At 41.8% G+C, this 20,155-nt stretch overlaps 2 protein-coding genes across 2 annotated transcripts; both read right to left on the bottom strand.

The window, feature by feature from the left end:
• Positions 1-5,074: 5,074 nt before the first annotated feature.
• On the bottom strand, positions 5,075-5,458 carry LOC127210860 (DBIRD complex subunit ZNF326-like; the record flags this gene model as incomplete). The annotated part of the gene is made up of 1 exon (XM_051170626.1): positions 5,075-5,458. A coding segment is annotated over one exon (384 nt), but the record flags the coding sequence as incomplete, so codon positions are not given.
• A 3,985-nt stretch (positions 5,459-9,443) lies between these two features.
• LOC127210816 (DBIRD complex subunit ZNF326-like) lies at positions 9,444-18,563 on the bottom strand (the record flags this gene model as incomplete). The annotated part of the gene is made up of 4 exons (XM_051170562.1): positions 9,444-9,797; positions 12,368-12,467; positions 13,660-13,807; positions 18,403-18,563. Coding segments are annotated over 4 exons (552 nt in total), but the record flags the coding sequence as incomplete, so codon positions are not given.
• Positions 18,564-20,155: the final 1,592 nt, after the last annotated feature.

Here is a 20,155-nt window from a genome sequence, read left to right as displayed (position 1 = left end):
ATGCTTCCAAGAAGCCCTGTTGCCACTGCGCCCGGCTTTGCAGGTTTTGTTTGCATACCAATAGGATCGACTATGTCCAGTGTGAGTACTAAATAGTCCAATGTATCAGGAATAGCGCTGCGGATGGTGACAGAGCCCTTCATGACAACAGACCTAAGGACAGTACAGAGCACAGCAGGAAACTACACACAGCTTAATTATTAGAGGAGTCGTGTTAGGAGAGCTCCAGATCAAAACGGCATACCAGAGTCAAACAATTTTTTGAAATTCTGAAGTTCTATTACAATTACAGAAGGAATGTTGATTAAACAATCACAAATGTATTTAGTGACTTGGGAAAACAGGGATGCTATGAGATGTTTGCAGGAAATTAAAAAAACAAGGAATCGGGTTTTGGTGTAGTTAAGAAAGTCATGTGCAGATGACAAGGAGCTAACTACCTTCACTGCAAGGCAGCTACGAGGGGTTTGGCCATGTGTTGGTGTGCAGCAAAGATGACAACTACGAGGGGTTTGGCCATGTGTTGGTGTGCAGCAAAGATGACAACTACGAGGGGTTTGGCCATGTGCTGGTGTGCAGCAAAGATGACAACTACGAGGGGTTTGGCCATGTGCTGGTGTGCAGCAAAGATGACACAACACAACTGTGTGGTTAGCAGCTCAGGCGGAAAAGCAAGCTTGTAAAATTTAGGAACAGCACAGACTCAGAATTTTGAATGGATTGAAGGGAAAGAGCAAGAGGAGCCCTGGCAGAGCTCTTAGCTAAGGGCCTACTTCCTCTGATGGCCAGTGATGAGGACAACTTGGAAAAGAGATGCTGGATTAGCCTTGTTACAGGAAGACAGAATGGACTGCAAAAATTAATTTGCATGTAATCTGCACTGCAAACCTACAAATTATCAAATGGAAAATACACACATTTGAATGTCTAAAATATACTTAATACTACCTTGCAAATAACGTGTATATAAACATGTATGCTATTTCTCATTCTAAAATATGTCTTAAAAATTGTTTCAGAGGATGTGCGTATGTACGTAGTAAGTATGTATGTATGTAAGTATGTAGTATGTATTTATGTGCGTATATCTGTATGTATGTAGTATGTATTTATGTGCGTATATCTGTATGTACGTAGTATGTATTTATGTGCGTATATATGTATGTATGTAGTATGTATTTATGTGTGTATATATGTATGTGTGTAGTATGTATTTATGTGCGTATATATGTATGTATGTATTTATGTGCGTATATATGTATGTATGTAGTATGTATTTATGTGCGTATATATGTATGTATGTAGTATGTATTTATGTGCGTATATATGTATGTACGTAGTATTTTTTATGTGCGTATATATGTATGTACGTAGTAAGTATGTATTTATGTGCATATATATGTATGTACGTAGTAAGTATGTATTTATGTGCGTATATATGTATGTATGTAGTATGTATTTATGTGCGTATATATGTATGTATGTATTTATGTGCGTATATATGTATGTATGTAGTATGTATTTATGTGCGTATATATGTATGTGTGTAGTATGTATTTATGTGCGTATATATGTATGTACGTAGTATTTTTTATGTGCGTATATATGTATGTACGTAGTAAGTATGTATTTATGTGCATATATATGTATGTACGTAGTAAGTATGTATTTATGTGCGTATATATGTATGTATGTAGTATGTATTTATGTGCGTATATTTGTATGTATGTAGTATGTATTTATGTGCGTATATATGTATGTATGTAGTATGTATTATGTGCGTATATATGTATGTATGTATTTATGAGTATATATATGTATGTGTGTAGTATGTATTTATGTGCGTATATATGTATGTATGTATTTATGTGTGTATATATGTATGTATGTAGTATGTATTTATGTGTGTATATATGTATGTATGTAGTATGTATTTATGTGCGCGTATATGTATGTATGTAGTATGTATTTATGTGCGTATATATGTAAGTATGTAGTGTGTATTTATGTGTGTATATATGTATGTACGTAGTATGTATTTATGTGCGTATATATGTATGTACGTAGTATTTATGTGCGTATATATGTATGTACGTAGTATGTATTTATGTGCGTATATATGTATGTATGTAGTATGTATTTATGTGTGTATATATGTATGTATGTAGTATGTATTTATGTGCGTATATATGTATACATGACTCCTCCTTCAAATCTCAGACCTCCAGAAATGTTCTATTTAAAACCTCCAACTTAGGGCCAGCAAGATGGTTCAGTGGGTAAAGGGACCTACCTGTTCCTGAACTCAACAACCTGAGTTAGAATGAATGACAGGACCCACATGGTGGGAGGAGAAAACCAGTTCCTGGAAGTTGTCTTCTGACCTCCACAAGTCCTCTAAAGACATGAGCAAACAGGTCTCTGGCTGGCTGGCTGTCTTCTGTCTGTGTGACACACACACACACACACACACACACACACACACACACACACACTCTTCAAACCAATAGAAACAAATACTAATAACCTTTTATCCTTTTACCTTAGCTTTTCTGCAAATACACTTCCCCTGAGAGTTTCTCTGTGCAGCCCTGGCTGCCCTGGAACAGCTGAGATGAGGCCTCCACTCGGAAATCTGCCTGCCTCTGCCTCCCCAGTGCGCCCATCCAGCTTCCACAAACATCTGCAGATAAAGGAGGAGAAAGGCTGACCAAGCCATAGGACACTGAGGTTTTCTATGCCAATAGACTCCTAAGAAATATCCAAATTTTCTAGTCATCAACTAACCTTCTTGTATTTGGCTCCAAATCACTACAATTAGATCTAAATACTTATCAGGTTTTTCCATCTTAAATGTAAGCTAAATATTTCATTATTAAAGCAAACCATAATGGTATGGCCCCAAATCTATACTTGTTCCCACATTTGTGTGTGTGTGTGTGTGTGTGTGTGTGTGTGCGTGGGTGTGCACGTATGTGTGCGTGTGTGCATGTGTGTGCACGCGTGCGTGTGTGTGCGCGTGTGTGTGCATGTGTGTGTGTGTGTGTGGCAGCCTCGGGTTGCCATCAGGAGTCTTCTTGCATCTCACTCTCCATCTTTTTCGCTGAAACAGGGCCTCTCCCTTATCAGCACAGCTAGTCCAAGCTCACCAACTAGCTCCCGGGATATCAGTGCCATCTTCTTTACAAACGCTGAAATTATAGGAGCTGCCACACACAGTAACCATTTACACAGTTCCTGGGAATCTCAACTCTGGTCCTCCCTCTTGTTCAATGAGCATTTTATACACCGAGTCATCTTCTCAGCCCTAGAAAATCTAGTTTCACAGGCCTTATTTTCGGCTGGGACACGGCTCAGTGGCTAAGAGTGCTTGCCACACCTGCATGGAGAGCTAAATTCAAATCCCTAAAACATACATACCAAACTCCAGGCACAGCCACACAGCTACAAGTCACAGGTACAAGTCTGTAACCCCGCACCGTGGGGACAGGGACGGCAGGCTCTCCAGTGCTTGCTGGCTGTAACCCCGTACCGTGGGGACAGGGACAGCAGGCTCTCCAGTGCTTGCTGGCTTAGCAGCCCAGCTCCAGGAGGCCTTGTCTCAAGGGGAAGGCAAAGCATGACAGAGCCGGGCACCCGCATCCTCCTCAGACCTCCAGAGAACAGGCGCATGCGCCTCATACCAGTGCCCACATACATGTGCAGGTGGAAACATACTGGCATACGCACTTCTACAAATGCCCATACACTCATCGGCTTACTGCTTTCCCACATAAGTTGTCCATTCAACACCTCAAATTTTTGAGAAGTTAATTTCATTAAAAAGAAAAAGTTGCCACCTCACCACTAAACAGACCACACTGATGACTTAAGGAATCCAACTCCCGATGATCAGTAGGAGGCTGGTGATTTGTAGAGCACTGCTCTTCAGTTACATAGATTGCCATTTGGAGATGGTAACTTAGAAATAGGCCAGTCTCGTGTCCTCTTGACAAATATATAGATAGTTTTGGTTTTTAAAGGAAAGCATTTGAAAGGGTAAAGGAGAAACAATTTATTATGAAAACCCAGCAAGCAAAAAAGCAAAAACAAAAGGCTTACTTCATGATTCTCCAGGCCAAACAGACGTGACAAAAGAACACAACTTATTTGTATTAAATTGTATTTTCAGGAAGATTCCAAGGTATGACACAGGCACAAAGACAAGAACAAACTAAAGCTAGTATAAACAAGGTCAGCTACAGACTGACCTCTGAAATGTGTTAGAAAATATACAGTAGTCACACTTTTAAAAATATGATTGAGGAAAAATGTTTTAATTCAAGTCTTCTCAATCACTTGAAATACTTGTGAGCTAAACTCATACATTAAGGCAGATACTGATTTTTAAATACTCATTTAATTGGTGAAGTGTTTAACTTGCAATCAAAGGTTTTTGTTTAAAAAAATTTTTTTATTGCTACAAAGGGAACTGTACACAAAAGCCTTGAAACCATCTTAATGCTAACTGCTATTTAATGCTAAACAAACAAACAAAAACAATCAGGGCAAAATACTTGTCCAATCAATCTAAAGCATTCAAAACCTGAATGTACCCTTAAAGGTTCACTCCCAAGAGCAGCATTTAAATTCAAATGATTACAACAAAAGAACACATATCTACTATCCTGAACACCAGTAAGGTAATAAAAATTAAGCTTAAAAATCATATAAACGATTTGTCATATCTAAGTTTGGTATCTATAAAAACTAAACTGAAATCATCTTAGCTTCATTTCATTAAACAAGTGCCAAACATTTAGAAATTATATAAAACCAAATTTAGTATATGGAATGCATGCAACACGGTGTCAGTTCACATCATAACCTAGTGTAGCAGCAGTCACGCTCCCGTAACACATGTGCCTACATCTCACTGCACTCCCACCGCTCACCCCTGCTCCTCACTCTCTGCATCTGCTGCTCCCTCGGCCTTACCCTCCCCTGCTGCCGCCATTCCCTCCCCTCCTCCCACATCCCCTTCTTCGTCTCCTCCCCCGACATGCCCCTCTTCCTCCCCTCCCTCCACATCCTCTTCTTCCTCCCCTTCCCCCACATCCCCTTCTTCCTCCCCTTCCCCCACGTCCCCTTCTTCCTCCCCTCCCTCCACATCCCCCTCTTCCTCCCCTTCCCCCACATCTCCCTCTTCCTCCCCTGCTCCATCTTCCTCTACTTCTTCTATCTCTTCTGTTCCTCCTGCTTCCTCTACATCTTCATCTTCATCATCATCATCCTCGTCATCCTCGTCCTTCTCTTCCGTGGGTTCGACGATCTTCTCTTCATCGTCTTCATCTCCTTCTATCTGCTGATCCTGAGCATAATCTTGCGTTTCAAAAGGATTCTCTCCCTGAACAAGAGAAATGGCTTTTACAATCAACACTTCTGTTTTTCTATCGCAAATACTTGCTATATCATAGAAAAAAAATTATTTGAAGTTCTTTTTACTTGTGATGGATCTATTAAGTATTTTCAGTATCTACTTCATTCTGATGTGAATATAATTACTTTATATTCCATAAATTATAGCACTTAAAAAGCCAAACATTTTAACTGACTTTCTAAAATCACATATAAAAGACAAATAGAAAGGTGGGTTTTGATACAAACAAAACAGCTGGTGCAGATGGTGTACTTAATGCTGCAGTACCCCCAGGGCTTCTGTCCTGGGTCCTCTGAGGGACTCCCTGAAACCAAGCACCTCGCTTTGGCCACCAGACACCACGTCTTACACTTTCATAAACTAGACAAACATATGTTTGGGAAACAGTTACAGGTAGAACTTATCTTCTTTATTACTTTCATCCCCGTGTGTGGGCACACATGCACATGTGTGTGCTTCCATGCCAAGCTCCTTCCAGAGTGTGAGGGCTGAATCCTGGTCGTCACACTTTACGGAAAGCACCGTCATCTGGATTAAGTATCTTATTAACTATATACTAAAAGACCATATTAATGTGGGAAGTGAAGAAGCAGCGAAGCGTATTAAGTAGAATCTATTAAGGCTGTTGCTACATTTTAAGATGATGAGACAGGAAAGAGGACCAGGTGTAACAATAAGGAAGCAATGGGGAGGGACACTGATGCAGAGGACGCCCACAGCCACAGGTAAGGAGCAGTGAGAGGTGTGGGGCGGCATTCACAGGGCAGGTGCATTAGGATGGGGAGAGTGGAAGTGGGTGGGTGGCCCTGTGTGGAGCTGACAGTGGACACGGCATAGCCCAATGCAGACTAGAGAAGTCAGTCAGAGAGGAAACCCTAGAAGCTACACATGGCATGAATGAGAGGATAAATGCTCAGAGCAGAACATGATCTGCCAAAACATTTGAGTTTTTTTTAAAAAAAAAGTGATAAATGAACAGTGTCAAACAATAAAACAAAAGTAAAAAAAGGATTGAAAACCCATTAGAGTCCATTATTACTAAAGAGGAATAAAGAAAGCTCCTGAAAATTTAGTTTTACACGTTTTAGACAAACTATCTGAATCTTTCGTGTGAGTGCATGTGAGTTCAAGTGTGTGTGTCATAGACAACTTCGGGCTGTCCTCCTCAGGAGACGTGCGCACCGTGACTTGTGAGGCCACTGAGGTGAGGCTAGCTCACCAGAGCCAGTGGCACTGAAGTCACAAGCATGCCCCCGCCCCCCATGCCCAGCTTTTTCTTAAGTGGGTTCTGGGAACCAGACTCAGCTCCTTACACCTGCAGGGCAAGTGGCTTACCAGATGGCTAGCTCTCAAGCCCTAGTATGTGAACCTTTAAAGCACAAGACATGACAGTTGGACACTGACAACCAGAAGGGCAGTTTCTAAAGTATGACGTAAGTGGGAGTTAGAGCAACAGCAGCTGTCCCAGAGCATCTCTACACTAATTTCCTGTGAAGGTCACAAAAGCACCTGCTTGGCCCACGCAGTGAAAGCTCTCAGACCTTCTGAATCAAAACTGCCAGGAAGAAGCCTAAGAAATACTTGAGAAGCCGGGCGGTGGTGGTCACTGGCCACACCTGTAACCCCAGAACTCGGAGGTAGAGGCAGGTGGATCTCTTTGAGTTTTATGCCAGCCTGGTCTACAGAGCAAGTTCCAGGGCTACACAGTGAAACCCCATCTTGAAAAAGAAAAAAAGGGGGTCAGGGGGGGAAAGACAGGAAAAGAAAAACAAACAGTTCAGGATACACTAATCTAATAAAAGGTTTGGGAAATTAACTCCGGGTCTTTAAAGGGGCGTGGGCAGTTTTGTATTTAACCACACCTTTCAAAAGATTCTGATTATATTCTTCCAGGCGAGAACTACTCAGTTCCAGCAAATAACCAGAAATCAAGAGCCTAACGCAGGGGCAGCTATCTTGGGAAGTACAGTAAGAAAAGGCAGTAAAAAGGGGCGGAGGCAGAGTCCAGGAAAAACCAGGTCCCTCTTTAGTTAGGGAAATCGTAAGCGTGGTCTGTCTGGAAAGACAGTAAGGGGAAATCCTATCCAAATAAGGGAGCGAGAATGATGAAACCAGAAACCAGATGAAGGGAAACCGGAACTAAGGTGATAAACATACAAACATCTAAGGCAGAGACTCTCTCTCCCTAGTGCAAAACCAAGTCCAAGTGGGAAGGAAACACAGGATCTGGGTCGTGTGGAGAGCGGAGAGACCTGAAGCAATATCTGTACAGGATGTGCCGACCTTCAAGAGCAAAAACCAAACAAACTAAGGGTTGGGGAAACAGCTCAGTCACAAAGCGCTTCTCACATCAACAGAGATTCAGCGTGAGCCTCGGAGTCCAGACTCAAAAGCCAGGCCTGGTGGCACAGGCTTGTTATACCAGAGTTGGGGCGGGAGAAACAGCAGGCTGGCCAGCCTTGCAAAATATGCAAGCCCCAGACCAATCTCAGACCTTGACTCAAAAGCAAGCTCAACAGCTCCTGAGGTGACACGCTCCAGGTTGTTCCCTGGCCTCCATGCACACACACACCATCACAGCATTGACAAACGCACACGCACACACATGTGTGAATAAAATCAACATCTCGATCCTCTAAGCCCTTCACCTGCCGTCACTGACGGGATGAGAAAGGCACCACTGCTCCTGTCCTATGGCCCCGGGGACAGACAATGCACGACCCGCGGCAAGGCAGTGAGTGAGAGTCTCCCAGGGCCCTGTGCTCACAGTAGCGTGGTACACACAGCACGTCTAAGCAGCTTTGTCCAGTCTTACCTTCACGAAGCATTTATACCGCTTCCTCACTATTGGGTTGTTTAAGATGCTTATAGCAGTCAGCACGCTTTCTCTTTTTATCTGTTTCTTGTAAGCCTGTGGAGACAGAACCCAGTGAAGTACTAGAAAGCCATGGCATAGAAAGTCTATAGACCTAAGTGGTATTTTACATCCAAGTTCTTATATTTAAATGACTTTTACAACAAACTAAGCTATGAATAACTGTAACAATTGTGCTTGTAATCTAAATCATTAATGGTTTGACACCATGAACTTCTATAAGCCAATTAAAATACAGCGTTCCCAAGTATAAGTGTAGGTGGACTAGACATTCCTACCCTTTTCACTCTACACTTCACGCTATCAAAAAAGGATGAATCAAAATAATCAGTCTTCTTCAAGGCACCTAAGTTACTGAACGACGTATAACACAGCCGGGCGTGGTGGCGCACGCCTGTAATCCCAGCACTTGGGAGGCAGAGGCAGGCGATCGCTGTGAGTTCAGGGTGAACCTGGTCTACAAAGTGAGTCCAGGACAGCCAAGGCCACACAGAGAAACCCTGTCTCAGGGAAAAGAAAAAAAAAAAAAAGCAAATCCCTACACTACCTCCCAAAAAGATGCATAATACAGAGGAGAAAAGATAATAATATAGAGTCACGGCTCAAAGTGTGTAAATGAGTCTGAACTTAAATTAACTTCATTAAAAAACAGAAAATTAAGGCTCAAAGTTCTTCTATTTAATATTAAGTTTCAATCGTTAATTTTTGTCTTCAAATCCATTTTACAAATGAACAAATTTTCCACACTATAAGCACTCGTGTTTTCTGAAGTGAAGCCAGCCAGACGGAGCCCAGCAGGAAGCAGCAGGGACCAACACAGAAGAGCAAGCAGGCTCAGGGGTCTCCTAGTCAGAGCCACAGCAGGTGGACAGCAAGTGCTAATCCCAGCTTTAAATGCACTTCCCCAATCCATCAGAAAAACAGGCCTGTCACAGTAAAATTTTCCTGCCCTTTTTGTTCTCACACACACATACTCACAAAACCATTTTGTAGCAGCCTAAAAGAAAAAAGGAAAAAAGCCACACACAACTGCTTACTAACTATATTTCCTGAATGCTTACTGTTACCGACACCATTTCATTAAGTATTACATGTGAGTTAACTAAACCCTGAACTAAGCACAAAAGAATGATTCCAGCCTCATCTTACAGATAAAGGACGTTAAGTAAGGAACGTCTATAACACCAGGAATCAAACCCAGAAAGCCTTGCTCCAGAGTCCACGGTCTTTACTCTAACATGACTCTGACTAAGCAAACCCACGGCTGAGCACACTGAAGACAGTATGCATGAAACCACGGCCAAAGGATGAGCAGGAGGGCAAGGACGAGAGCAACACTAACTGGAGACGTGTGCACAGGTTACACTCTGACCTGCTTCCCTTTGCTGTGCTCAGGAGACTTCAGGTGCTGCTGAACTGCGCTGTGTAGAGCAGGGATGTACACGCTGCAAGCACTACAGTGAACAGTCTCCACTTTCATCATGTGGTCATCTGCAGTCACACCTACAGACAAAGTTGTTAGGGAAGAGACGCCCACACACCCTTACTTCTGACAAATCACGCTCTTCCTAGCTCCTCCGTCTTCTGAACTCCTTACAACAGAGGGGCGGAGCCTATGTCAACCTCCTATTACACACACAGGTTTGGACTGTTTGGTTTTTGTGTGATCCTCCTAAGGTGGCTGTGTTTGTGGCACAGATGTGGGCTCTCAGCGTGCTGCTCCCTGCCTGCTGCTGGCATGCTTGGGTGTGCCATGCCTAGGAAAGTTAGCCTTATACTGTTCGAGCTGAAGAGCCACTCATTCACTTCCTGAGCAATCATAGTCGAATCTAACAAGAGGAAACTAGTCAGGAAAAACACTGCAAAATATTCAGAGAACAAGTGAGGACTTGAACAAATACCATAGATTTATTTTACACATTTGGGTGTTTTGTTCACACCAGTGTCTATGAACCACACAGGTGCTTGGTACCAGTGGAGGTCAGTAGAAGGTGCTGGATCTCCCACACTGGACTCCATGAACTCTGAGAATGACTATGTTGGTGCCAGGAATCAAACCTGGGTCCGCTGAAAGGCTAACAAGTACCTACACCACCGAGTCACTGCAGCCCCAAATACAATAATTTAGAGGAGGGGTAAAGAAACGGATTTGCTCAACATATAAAAAACACAACTACAGGACATAGTGCTGCAAGGGACCGCACCTTGGATAACTCCTTACTTCTGCCTTTAGTAGACAGTAGGGCAATTTTTCAAGAAAAATGAAGTATTTTGAGTTTTTGTTTCCCTGTAAATTATTAGAGTGGCAACGAAAATGACAGATTTTGAAGATATGCTGTCATTTTTAAAAATTTAGACTTATTTTTTTATTAGTACCTTTTAATTCTGTTTGTGTGGGTAGTGCTGGTACCCTAGGAGGCCAAAAATGCCACATCCCTGGAGCTGGAGTTGGCTCACACAGGTAACTGTGAGCCACCTGGTGGGTGTGGGTGCTGGGAACCGAACGAGAGTCCTCTGCAACAGCCCACGCTCTTAACCCTGATCCCCCTCTCCAGTGCTGAAAGGTTGATTATACGACTACTGAAAAGATGTCAGCAAGCACTTGAATGAATGAACAAGATTTCAGAACACAGATCTGATAGAAGTCACTTCAATTATACGTGTTAATTTAAACTCTGTATGTGTATGAGCTCACCTGGAAGAAATAGCGAGGAAGATAACATGAAGATGATGACCGGTGAAGTACAGACCAGAAACAGACCAAGGCTTCATAGGCAGTAAGGTGCCGGGGGTGGCGTGGGGGGTGGGGCCAGGGGGGATGGGGTGGGCGGCTGGGGGGGAAGGGGAGGGGACGGGTGAAGATTCACAAGCAAGGGAGTGGGCAAGAAGTGCTACTGAAGATGACTAAAAAGCAAAAACAAAAAAACCAAAATAAGGATCATTTTGGGTTGGGCACGGTGGCTTAGGAAACGTAACAACGGCTGCAAGTTCAAGGCCAGGGCCTCCCAAGATGAAGCAAGGGAACCCTCTGCCTGTCGGAACACTCTGAGCAGGTCACAAGAGAAGAAGCTGCTTATTAAGTGCAGCCACTGGGAGCTGAAGAAGGAGATATCAGTGTGGATGAGGCTTAAAAAACTCGAGTGCTGTGTTAGGAATCTAAATCCTCAGAGGTCCTGTTGCACAGAGATGGTTGTTAAAGATAAAAAGAAAAGGCAAGCTACAGTAGAATCACCATGCTTTTATTCCTTTTGTTCACTTTGTAAAATCAGAACAGGCTTCTATAAGCTTCAGTGACGGAATCAAAGAAAAAGGGAAGACTGAAAAGCAGAGTTAATGATCTGAACACAGAGAGAGAACAGATGAGAACAGCACTGCTCTTGCAGAGGACCTGAGTCTGGTTTTCAACCCCCACATCAGGGGTTTGGAGTCACCCCAGCTCCAGGGGATGTGGAAGCCTCTTCTAGCCTCTTGGGCACTGCACTCATGGACACCACTCCCTCTCCCGACTCATATAATTAAAAGAAAAATAATTAACTCTAAAAAAAAAAAAATTGAACTTGAGTTAAGAAAGACAGCAGGCAAATTAAAGAAGTGTTCATCTAGAACAGTGGTTCTCAACCTGTGGGTCATGACCCCTTTGAGGGCCGAATGTCAGATATTCTGCATATTAGATATTTGTAAGTCATAATAGTAGCAAAATTACAGTTATAAAATAGCAATGAGTTTGTTCTCAACTTTCCTAATGCTGTGTGACCCTCATGTTGTGGTGACCCCCCCACTACAAAATTATTTGATTGCTATTTCATAACTGTAATTTGGCTACTGTTATGAATCATAATATAAATATATTTTGGAGACAGACCCAAAGAGCTGGAGACCCACAGTTTGAGAAGCACTGCTCTATCCTGAAGAGACAGAGGTAAGTACAAGCTATAATAAACTTGTAAGCACAGAAGGAAGGCTGCACCTGATAACCTATGGCAGGTACTGCTGAACTCCGTCAGTCTCCAAGATTTCAAGTTATGGCGCATAAAAAAACTTAAATTTGTAAGACACGTTGCCCAGATACTCACCTTCCATAACATCTTTTTCCATTATTTTGAAAGCTTCTGGGTGATTAAGTGTCTGTTGCTTACGAACAGATGCTTTTTTAAATTTATTCACCATACATTCCTAGAAAATAAATACAAAGAATACAAACTGTTTTCAAGGAGTGCTTACTATATGCTCATCCTATGGGAAACACTATCACTGACAGGTATTTCTGCTCTGTAAAAGATAGAATCCCACAACTTACTCGAAAAGACTATCATGAAACACCAGGAAACTATTTCACAATGTCTTCTGGACTTTTGGAGAAAGAGAGCAGAGGCTGGACAGTGACCCTCTCAGGGAAGTGGGTCAATCATAAATGACTGATAGGAACCCATTATGGGAAAATCACAGAAACAAGGGACACAGATCTGCTGGATACAGAGGTCTGATGAACACTGCATTTTCAGCTTTCTGCCAGCCCATCATAATTTTGTGCACAATTACTAGTCCATCTTGGGCCTCCTCTTTTAAACATTTCTGACACAAACTATTGTTTGCTTTTTCAAGTCCTTAGAGTATTTCTGCCCTCTTGACATTTCCACCTATGTAGACTATCTATATACCTTTGGACATGTTTTATTTCCAATTATACACTGGAGAGATGGCTCAGAGGTTAAGAGCACTGACTGCTCTTCCAAAGATCCTGAGTTCAATTCTCAACCACCACATGGTAGCTCACAACCATGTGTAATGTGATCTGATGCCCCCTTCTGGCGAGCAGGTGTACATGCAGAATAGTATATACATGATAATAAATAAATTAATCTTAAATGCTCATGATCTCCAAAGTAATCTATTAAACTGGCAACCACATACAAAATACAAAGACAGCCAACCAGACACCAGGCTCCCTAGTTCTGGGTTCTGACTCTGCTGCCTAGTGACAAAGTCATTTAGCTCCTATGGGCATGATCTTTCAATGATTACTTGAAAAAAACAGACTACACAGGCTCATCTAAAGTGAAGAATTAAGGTACCAAGCACACTTCTAGATACACAATGGATTCTGCAAGAATGATAGATAAATTTGAATCAACAAACATGACTAAAGGAGCTCTCTGACAACAAACTTTCTCAGAAATAACTATGAGAAATGAGTTCTCAAGTTAAAAATCCAAATTCTAATATAAAATGCACATCTAATTAATTTTAACAAGTTTCTTTAAATGAGTAATTATCAATTTTCTAGGAACATACATAGTTGAGGGAGAAACTGTGAAATATTCATATCAAAAAATAAAACCGTATCATTTTAAAAACACCTACTTACATGTAAAAACTCCATAACTACTTTATCAAATTTGGTTCGTTTCTGAATATGAGTTAATGTTTCCTGGTGTGAAGAACTTTCCAGATGCAATTCAATTTCTTTTTCTTCAAAGGTTCGAAATTTACAAAATGAACATGTGAATGCCATTCTATAAAGAAAAGAATTTTTCTTTAAATATTACCTTATTCATTTGGAGCTTCTAAGACTAATTTTACTATCTGAAATAATTCTCTTTCCATTTTTTGAAGTCTGAAATTAATATAGAGGGAAAATAGTATCTAAGTTCCTACTTGAACAGCAGTGACTAAAGTACTTTGCATTTTAAGCTTCTGGATATGAAAAATGTAAGGGCCAAACATTGACCACTCAAAGCTAAAGAAGCATCAAGTTCTCAAAGTCCCACAACACATTTTACACCCTGGCCCATTCTCAAGTTCCTAAACCATCAACAAAGCCAGACAGACCCAAAGCAGCAGCTGTGCAATCCCACAGACAGACAGACACACAGACACATAGACAGAAACAAAGCAGCAGTTGTGCAATCCCACAGAAGACAAACAGACAGACAGACACAAAGCAGCAGCTGTGCAATCCCACAGACAGACAGACAGACAGACAGACACACAGACAGATAGACCCAAAGCAGCAACTGTGCAATCCCACAGACAGACAGACAGACACACAGACAGATGACCCAAAGCAGCAGCTGTGCAATCCCACAGATAGACAGACAGACAGACAGACAGACAGACCCAAAGCAGCAGCTGTGCAATCCCACAGACAGACAGACAGACACATAGACAGAAACAAAGCAGCAGCTGTGCAATCCCACAGACAGACAGACAGACCCAAAGCAGCAGCTGTGCAATCCCACAGACAGACAGACAGACACATAGACAGAAACAAAGCAGCAGCTGTGCAATCCCACAGACAGACAGACAGACCCAAAGCAGCAGCTGTGCAATCCCACAGACAGACAGACAGACACATAGACAGAAACAAAGCAGCAGCTGTGCAATCCCACAGACAGACAGACAGACCCAAAGCAGCAGCTGTGCAATCCCACAGACAGACAGACAGATACATAGACAGAAACAAAGCAGCAGCTGTGCAATCCCACAGACAGACAGACAGACCCAAAGCAGCAGCTGTGCAATCCCACAGAAGACAAACAGACAGACAGACACAAAGCAGCAGCTGTGCAATCCCACAGACAGACAGACAGACAGACACAAAGCAGCAGCTGTGCAATCCCACACAACTCTGTTGATGCACTGCCCCCAGCAGTTATGTCAGGGTGACTCACAGGCCTAGACTGTACAAATATTTGTTGCAAAACTCTGTCTCCTAATAATCTTAGAAGCTACCCCCATAAAGTCTCACCAACATGACTGCCTAAACATTAGCTGAACAAGGACATGCCAAAATGGATGAGGACAAGCCCACAAGGCCACAACCCTACACAAAGAGCTATAATCGACTGAAGAATGCTGCAAATGGAAACAATCTTCCCCAGAGAAGAGCACACCAATTCGTTGTCCTGTGCCAAATGGCCAGCCCTGAAAACACACCTAGAAGTAACATTATACCAACTCTTACATTTAGGAACGTATATGTAGGCATATATACATGCATGCAAGTAAAAAGTAACAACAACAACAACAATAATAAAGCCAGGCACAGTGGCGCATGCCTTTAATCCCTGCACTCGGGAGGCAGAGGCCGGCAGATCGCTGTGAGTTCTAGGCCAGCCTGGGCTACAAAGCGAATTCAGGACAGTCAAGGCTACACAGAGAAACTCTGTCTCAAAAAGCCAAATAATATTACTATTTAAAAGAGCCCAAGAATTTCAAAGAGACCAAGGAGGAGGATATTGAAGGGTCTTTAGGGAAGGAGGACATAAAAATTATATTATAATCTGAAAGATAAAAGTTTTATATAAAAGACAAACTATAACTCCTCTTTGTGGAGTAATTTTTAATATGTTTATGAAATGTAAGTTTCTGGTTTCTTTAAAACTCAGTTGTATTCACCTAGGCTTGGAAGATGTGCCTACAACACTGTTTAAAATCATTTGTGAATATGCATTAATTTCTTTGTTTGTTTTTTTTGTTTTTTTCGTTTTTCCAGATAGGGTTTCTCTGTGTAGCCTTGACTGTCCTGGACTCACTTTGTAGACCAGGCTGGCCTCAAACTCACATTTCAATGGTCACATTTGAGTGAGAAAGCTTAAGATCTGTTACAAATATGAGTGTTTGTATATTTTATACTTTTATTATTCTTTCATCAATTTTTACTTGAGTAATGTGATCTTTTCCTGTTAATTCCCAAAAATGTATACTAAAGAGAGACTATAATAGGACATGAAAGTGATTCTTGGAATGTTTTTTCTAGGTATAGTTTTTAAGTCATTGTGTTTTAGAAAAACAAAAATGAGAATAAACATGGAGACTATTTCTGAAATTCTATTTCTAATCTTATTCCATGTATCTTTTTTATATGTGAATTTTGATTAAATTGTATGTTGTTGAATTGAAAACAAAAAGTAGTACTCTGGTGCCTCACATTTGACCATGTCCCCTGGATGGGGAGGCCTGGTGGCACTCAGAGGAAGGACAGCAGGTTACTGAGAAGAGACTTGATACCCTATGAGCATATAAAGGGGGAGGAAATCCCCCTCAGGAACAGTCATAGGGGAGGGGAGTAAGGAGAAAATGGGAGGGAGGGAAGAAGGGGAGGATACAAGGGATGGGATAACCATTGAGATGTAACAAGAATAAATTAATTTTAAAAATTAAAAAAAAAAAAAAAGAGAGGCTATTGTGATGCACAGAGTGTACCTGAACAACAGAAGGTTACATATATACAGGCTCCATTTTTGTACCATTTTGTATGTCTTTTTCTCTTCAGTGTTTTCTATGGTGATTCCTAGGCTTATTCTTTTATAGTGTCCTCTAAAAGTCTTAGACAGAGTTTGGTTTAAGGTAATGCGAAGTGGCTACATTTTTCTTTTTAATGTTTAATAATGATGATGATGATGATGATGATGAATAACGAGTATTGTGTTTAAAGAAGTGAAGATGATAACAGTCTTTTAAAGTCAATCAACTGTACTATCTATGGGGGGAAAAAAGAAAACAAAAAGTAATAGAAAGAAGAAAAAATTAAAAAAAAAAAAAAAACACCTCAGTTGTGTCATGAATATGTTTTTTTGATTTGGTCTTAAGTGTAGCATATCGGAATGTTTTTCCACCACTGAAAACAGACTCCTGATCTTTGTTAGCTGAAAACAGACCCATGAAAGGCACGTGATGTTTTGTAGGAAGCTGCCTCGTGTGTGGACTCTGGAAAGGGATAAATGGAAGGCCACAGACAGTGAGATGACAACATGTTGGCATCACTACACTTTGCAACGGTTCATATCACTTTGCTTTGGTCTTCGCTTTTCTACACTTCACAGAGAAAAACCACTCTAAGAGACCCTCTCGTGGCACTCCTCTTGTGGCACGCCTCTCGTGGCACTCCTCTCGTGGCATTCCTCTCGTGGCACTCCCACTGAGTCTTGCCCTGAGTCGTCTGTTTCTACTGACTTGTGCTGCGCTGTTTGTGGTCTGCTGGGATCCAGGTAACAAAGATTGGACTTGCCCCAAGGCGCTACGTCTAAAGGGGGCCACACCCCTGCTTCCTACTCACCTTCTCTCTCCACTACCTCAGGTCATGGTTGGAAGGGAAAGAGAAGCGGTTAAGAGCCCTAAATAAAGTAGGTTTTTGAAAAATCTAAGCCTACAGGTGTAATTCTATTGTCTCAAACACTTGTAAATTAGAAGCAATAAACCAGAAAAAGATCAGACTATTAAAGCTAGAGTCAAGATTATGAAGGCACACCTAAAAGCTAAAATCAAAACTAGAACAAATAAAATAGCTACCAATTCAGATGCAACTTAACTCTTGTCTACACTTTCTGTATATTCATAGCAGGTAACAATAGTTTACAATTTAACATGAAAGAAAATTCAAACTGTAAATAAAGCCTCCCTCAAAGGACTCCAGTCACTGTTACAGATAAAATCTGAGTATACAGAACAATGATTTAATAAGCAATATTTCATCCTTTTCCTGCTATATAAACTCTGAAATTTTTTGTTTGTTTGTTTTGTTTTGTTTTTCAAGACAGGGTATCTCTGTGTAGCCTTGGCTGTCCTGGAGTCACTTTGTAGAGCAGGCTGGCCTCGAACTTACAGCAATCCACCTGCCTCTGCCTCCTGAGTGCTGGGATCACGCCCGGCTATTAGAAACAACTTAAACATGGATAATGCTCAAGCTTTCCTAGGCACGAATGTCACTGTGCTTCTGTCTAGTGCATCGGGAGACTACAGTCTCCGCCACACAGGTGCTGGAATTATGGCTACGCACAGCATGTCTGGTTTATGCAGGACTGAACAGCAAGTCATTTATGCAGGGTCTGTGCGTCCTAGGCAAACACTCTACCAACTGCTACAGCCCTAGCCCTATTCCTTTATCTCTCTAATCAAATCTCTGTTGAACTTTTTCATATTTTATAAAATATATTTGCCAATTTTAGGAAACTTTCTGAAACAGTGTCTAGCACGTAGTCTAGCCTGAACTAAGCTACCAAGCCGCTGCCGCAGCCTCACAGAGCAGTCATGCGACACCGTGCTTAGGAAGGCGCCCAGCTCAACGACCAACCTTTTAATACGCCTCACTTTGATTTAGTGAGCTCACCTGTACCCGCTTCCATATTTCTCGTTGTTTTTCTCTCGTCTGCGTCTTTGCTTCTCTCGCCGAGCCTCAATTCGCCGCTTTTCTTCTTCTTCATTTTTAGGATCAGTTTTTGCTAAGATTAGGAAAGGAAAAACAAAAACAAAAACTAAGATGCTTCGCCAACACCACCATTACCTAGTTCCTCCAAAAAATCAACTGTAGCCATTGGGCAGTCACTCCCCACCTCAACTCAACTCTAAGACATTAGTAACCACTCACTTCCTCTTCAACTCTGAGTACTTGATTGAAATAGAATTCAGTCTCTCTGCTGGGTCTTGATTTTATTTAGCATGTTTTCAAAATTCACTAGTTATACCATGTATCAGTTCAGATCTCTTACAATTTAAACCTTCCCTGTTTGTATGTGTGCATGCGAGGTATATCTGTATGTAGGTATATAATACATGAACACATATTCATTGAAGAGACACTAGTGCACTACACTACTTGATAAATACACTCATCTGTCCTGTGTAATGGTTCCTATTTTTATACATCCTTGCAACACTTTTCCTCTTTTCTCCACATTCTAACACCCTAGTAGGTTTGGACTGGTATGACTGGTACTCACTGTGAAAGAGTTCTTTCTTAAAATACATTATATTTTACAATAAGAAAAACTCTTGGGACAGAGACAGCTGAGAAGTTAAGAGTACATTCTGCTCTTGCAGAAGACCTCCACACACATACAAAGGGGAGGGGAGGGCAGGGCAGGGCAGGGCAGGGCAGGGCAGGGGAGGGCAGGGGAGGGGAGGAGGAGGGGAGGGGAGGGGGAGAGGAGGGGAGGGGAGGGGAGGGGAGGGGAGGGGAGGGGAGGGGAGGGGAGGGGAGGGGAGGGGAGGGGAGGGGAGGGGAGGGGAGGGGGGGGGAGGGGAGGGGAGGGGAGGGGAGGTGGAAGAAGGTCTTCCTGGGCTCGGGGTGGGCTCTGTTGTTAAACTATCTGGGTTCAATCCCCAACCCACAAATGTCCATGCTGTAGCACATGCTTGTAATCCTAAAACTCACAAGATGAGGCAGGGGGACCAGAATCTCATGGTCACACTTGACTACATAGCAAGTTTGAGGCCAGCCTGAGCTACATGAAACTCCACAGCAAAAAAAGAATCTTAACTATTTGACCTTAAAGTTTTCAAACCTTTGAACTTGACTGTAAGCAAGTATTTATTAAGCACATGTTATGAATACAGTATAATGAGTTTCAAAATTACACAAAATTGGGACCCTAATGTTAAATGTATAGAATAGCTTTAGCACTTTGAGTTTAATTGTATATTCTTAACTATCTGAATACCTTCATTAAGATTTTCTTCCAAACTCACTGTTTAAAATATCTACTTATTTTACTTCAAATAAGAATTTCAATTAGCACATGCTAAACTATATATGTTTTAATGAAGTCAAAAGAAAAAAACTATGGCTTAGGCTGGCCATGTACTTCCTATGCAGCTGAGGAGCTGACCCTCTGGTCCTCCTGACTCCACCTCTGGAGAACACTGGGATGACACAGGGAGAAGAACTGGTCTACACTGTGCTGAGGACGAAGCACACAACATTCCACTGACTGAGCTATAGCCCCAACCCTGAGCTGCTATAAAACATTTCATCTACATTTATGATATGTCACAAGATTTCATATTCTAAAAAGCTCAGTAAAGATATTTTGAAATGTACATGAGGGCATGGACACTGTGGTTCTTTCTGCGTCTGTCTGACA

This window comes from Acomys russatus, chromosome 28 (genome assembly GCF_903995435.1).
Source record: "Acomys russatus chromosome 28, mAcoRus1.1, whole genome shotgun sequence".
NCBI classification, from domain to species: Eukaryota; Metazoa; Chordata; class Mammalia; order Rodentia; family Muridae; genus Acomys; species Acomys russatus.
Note: the sequence above shows the minus strand (reverse complement) of the source record. Positions and strands in the feature narration are given on the sequence as shown.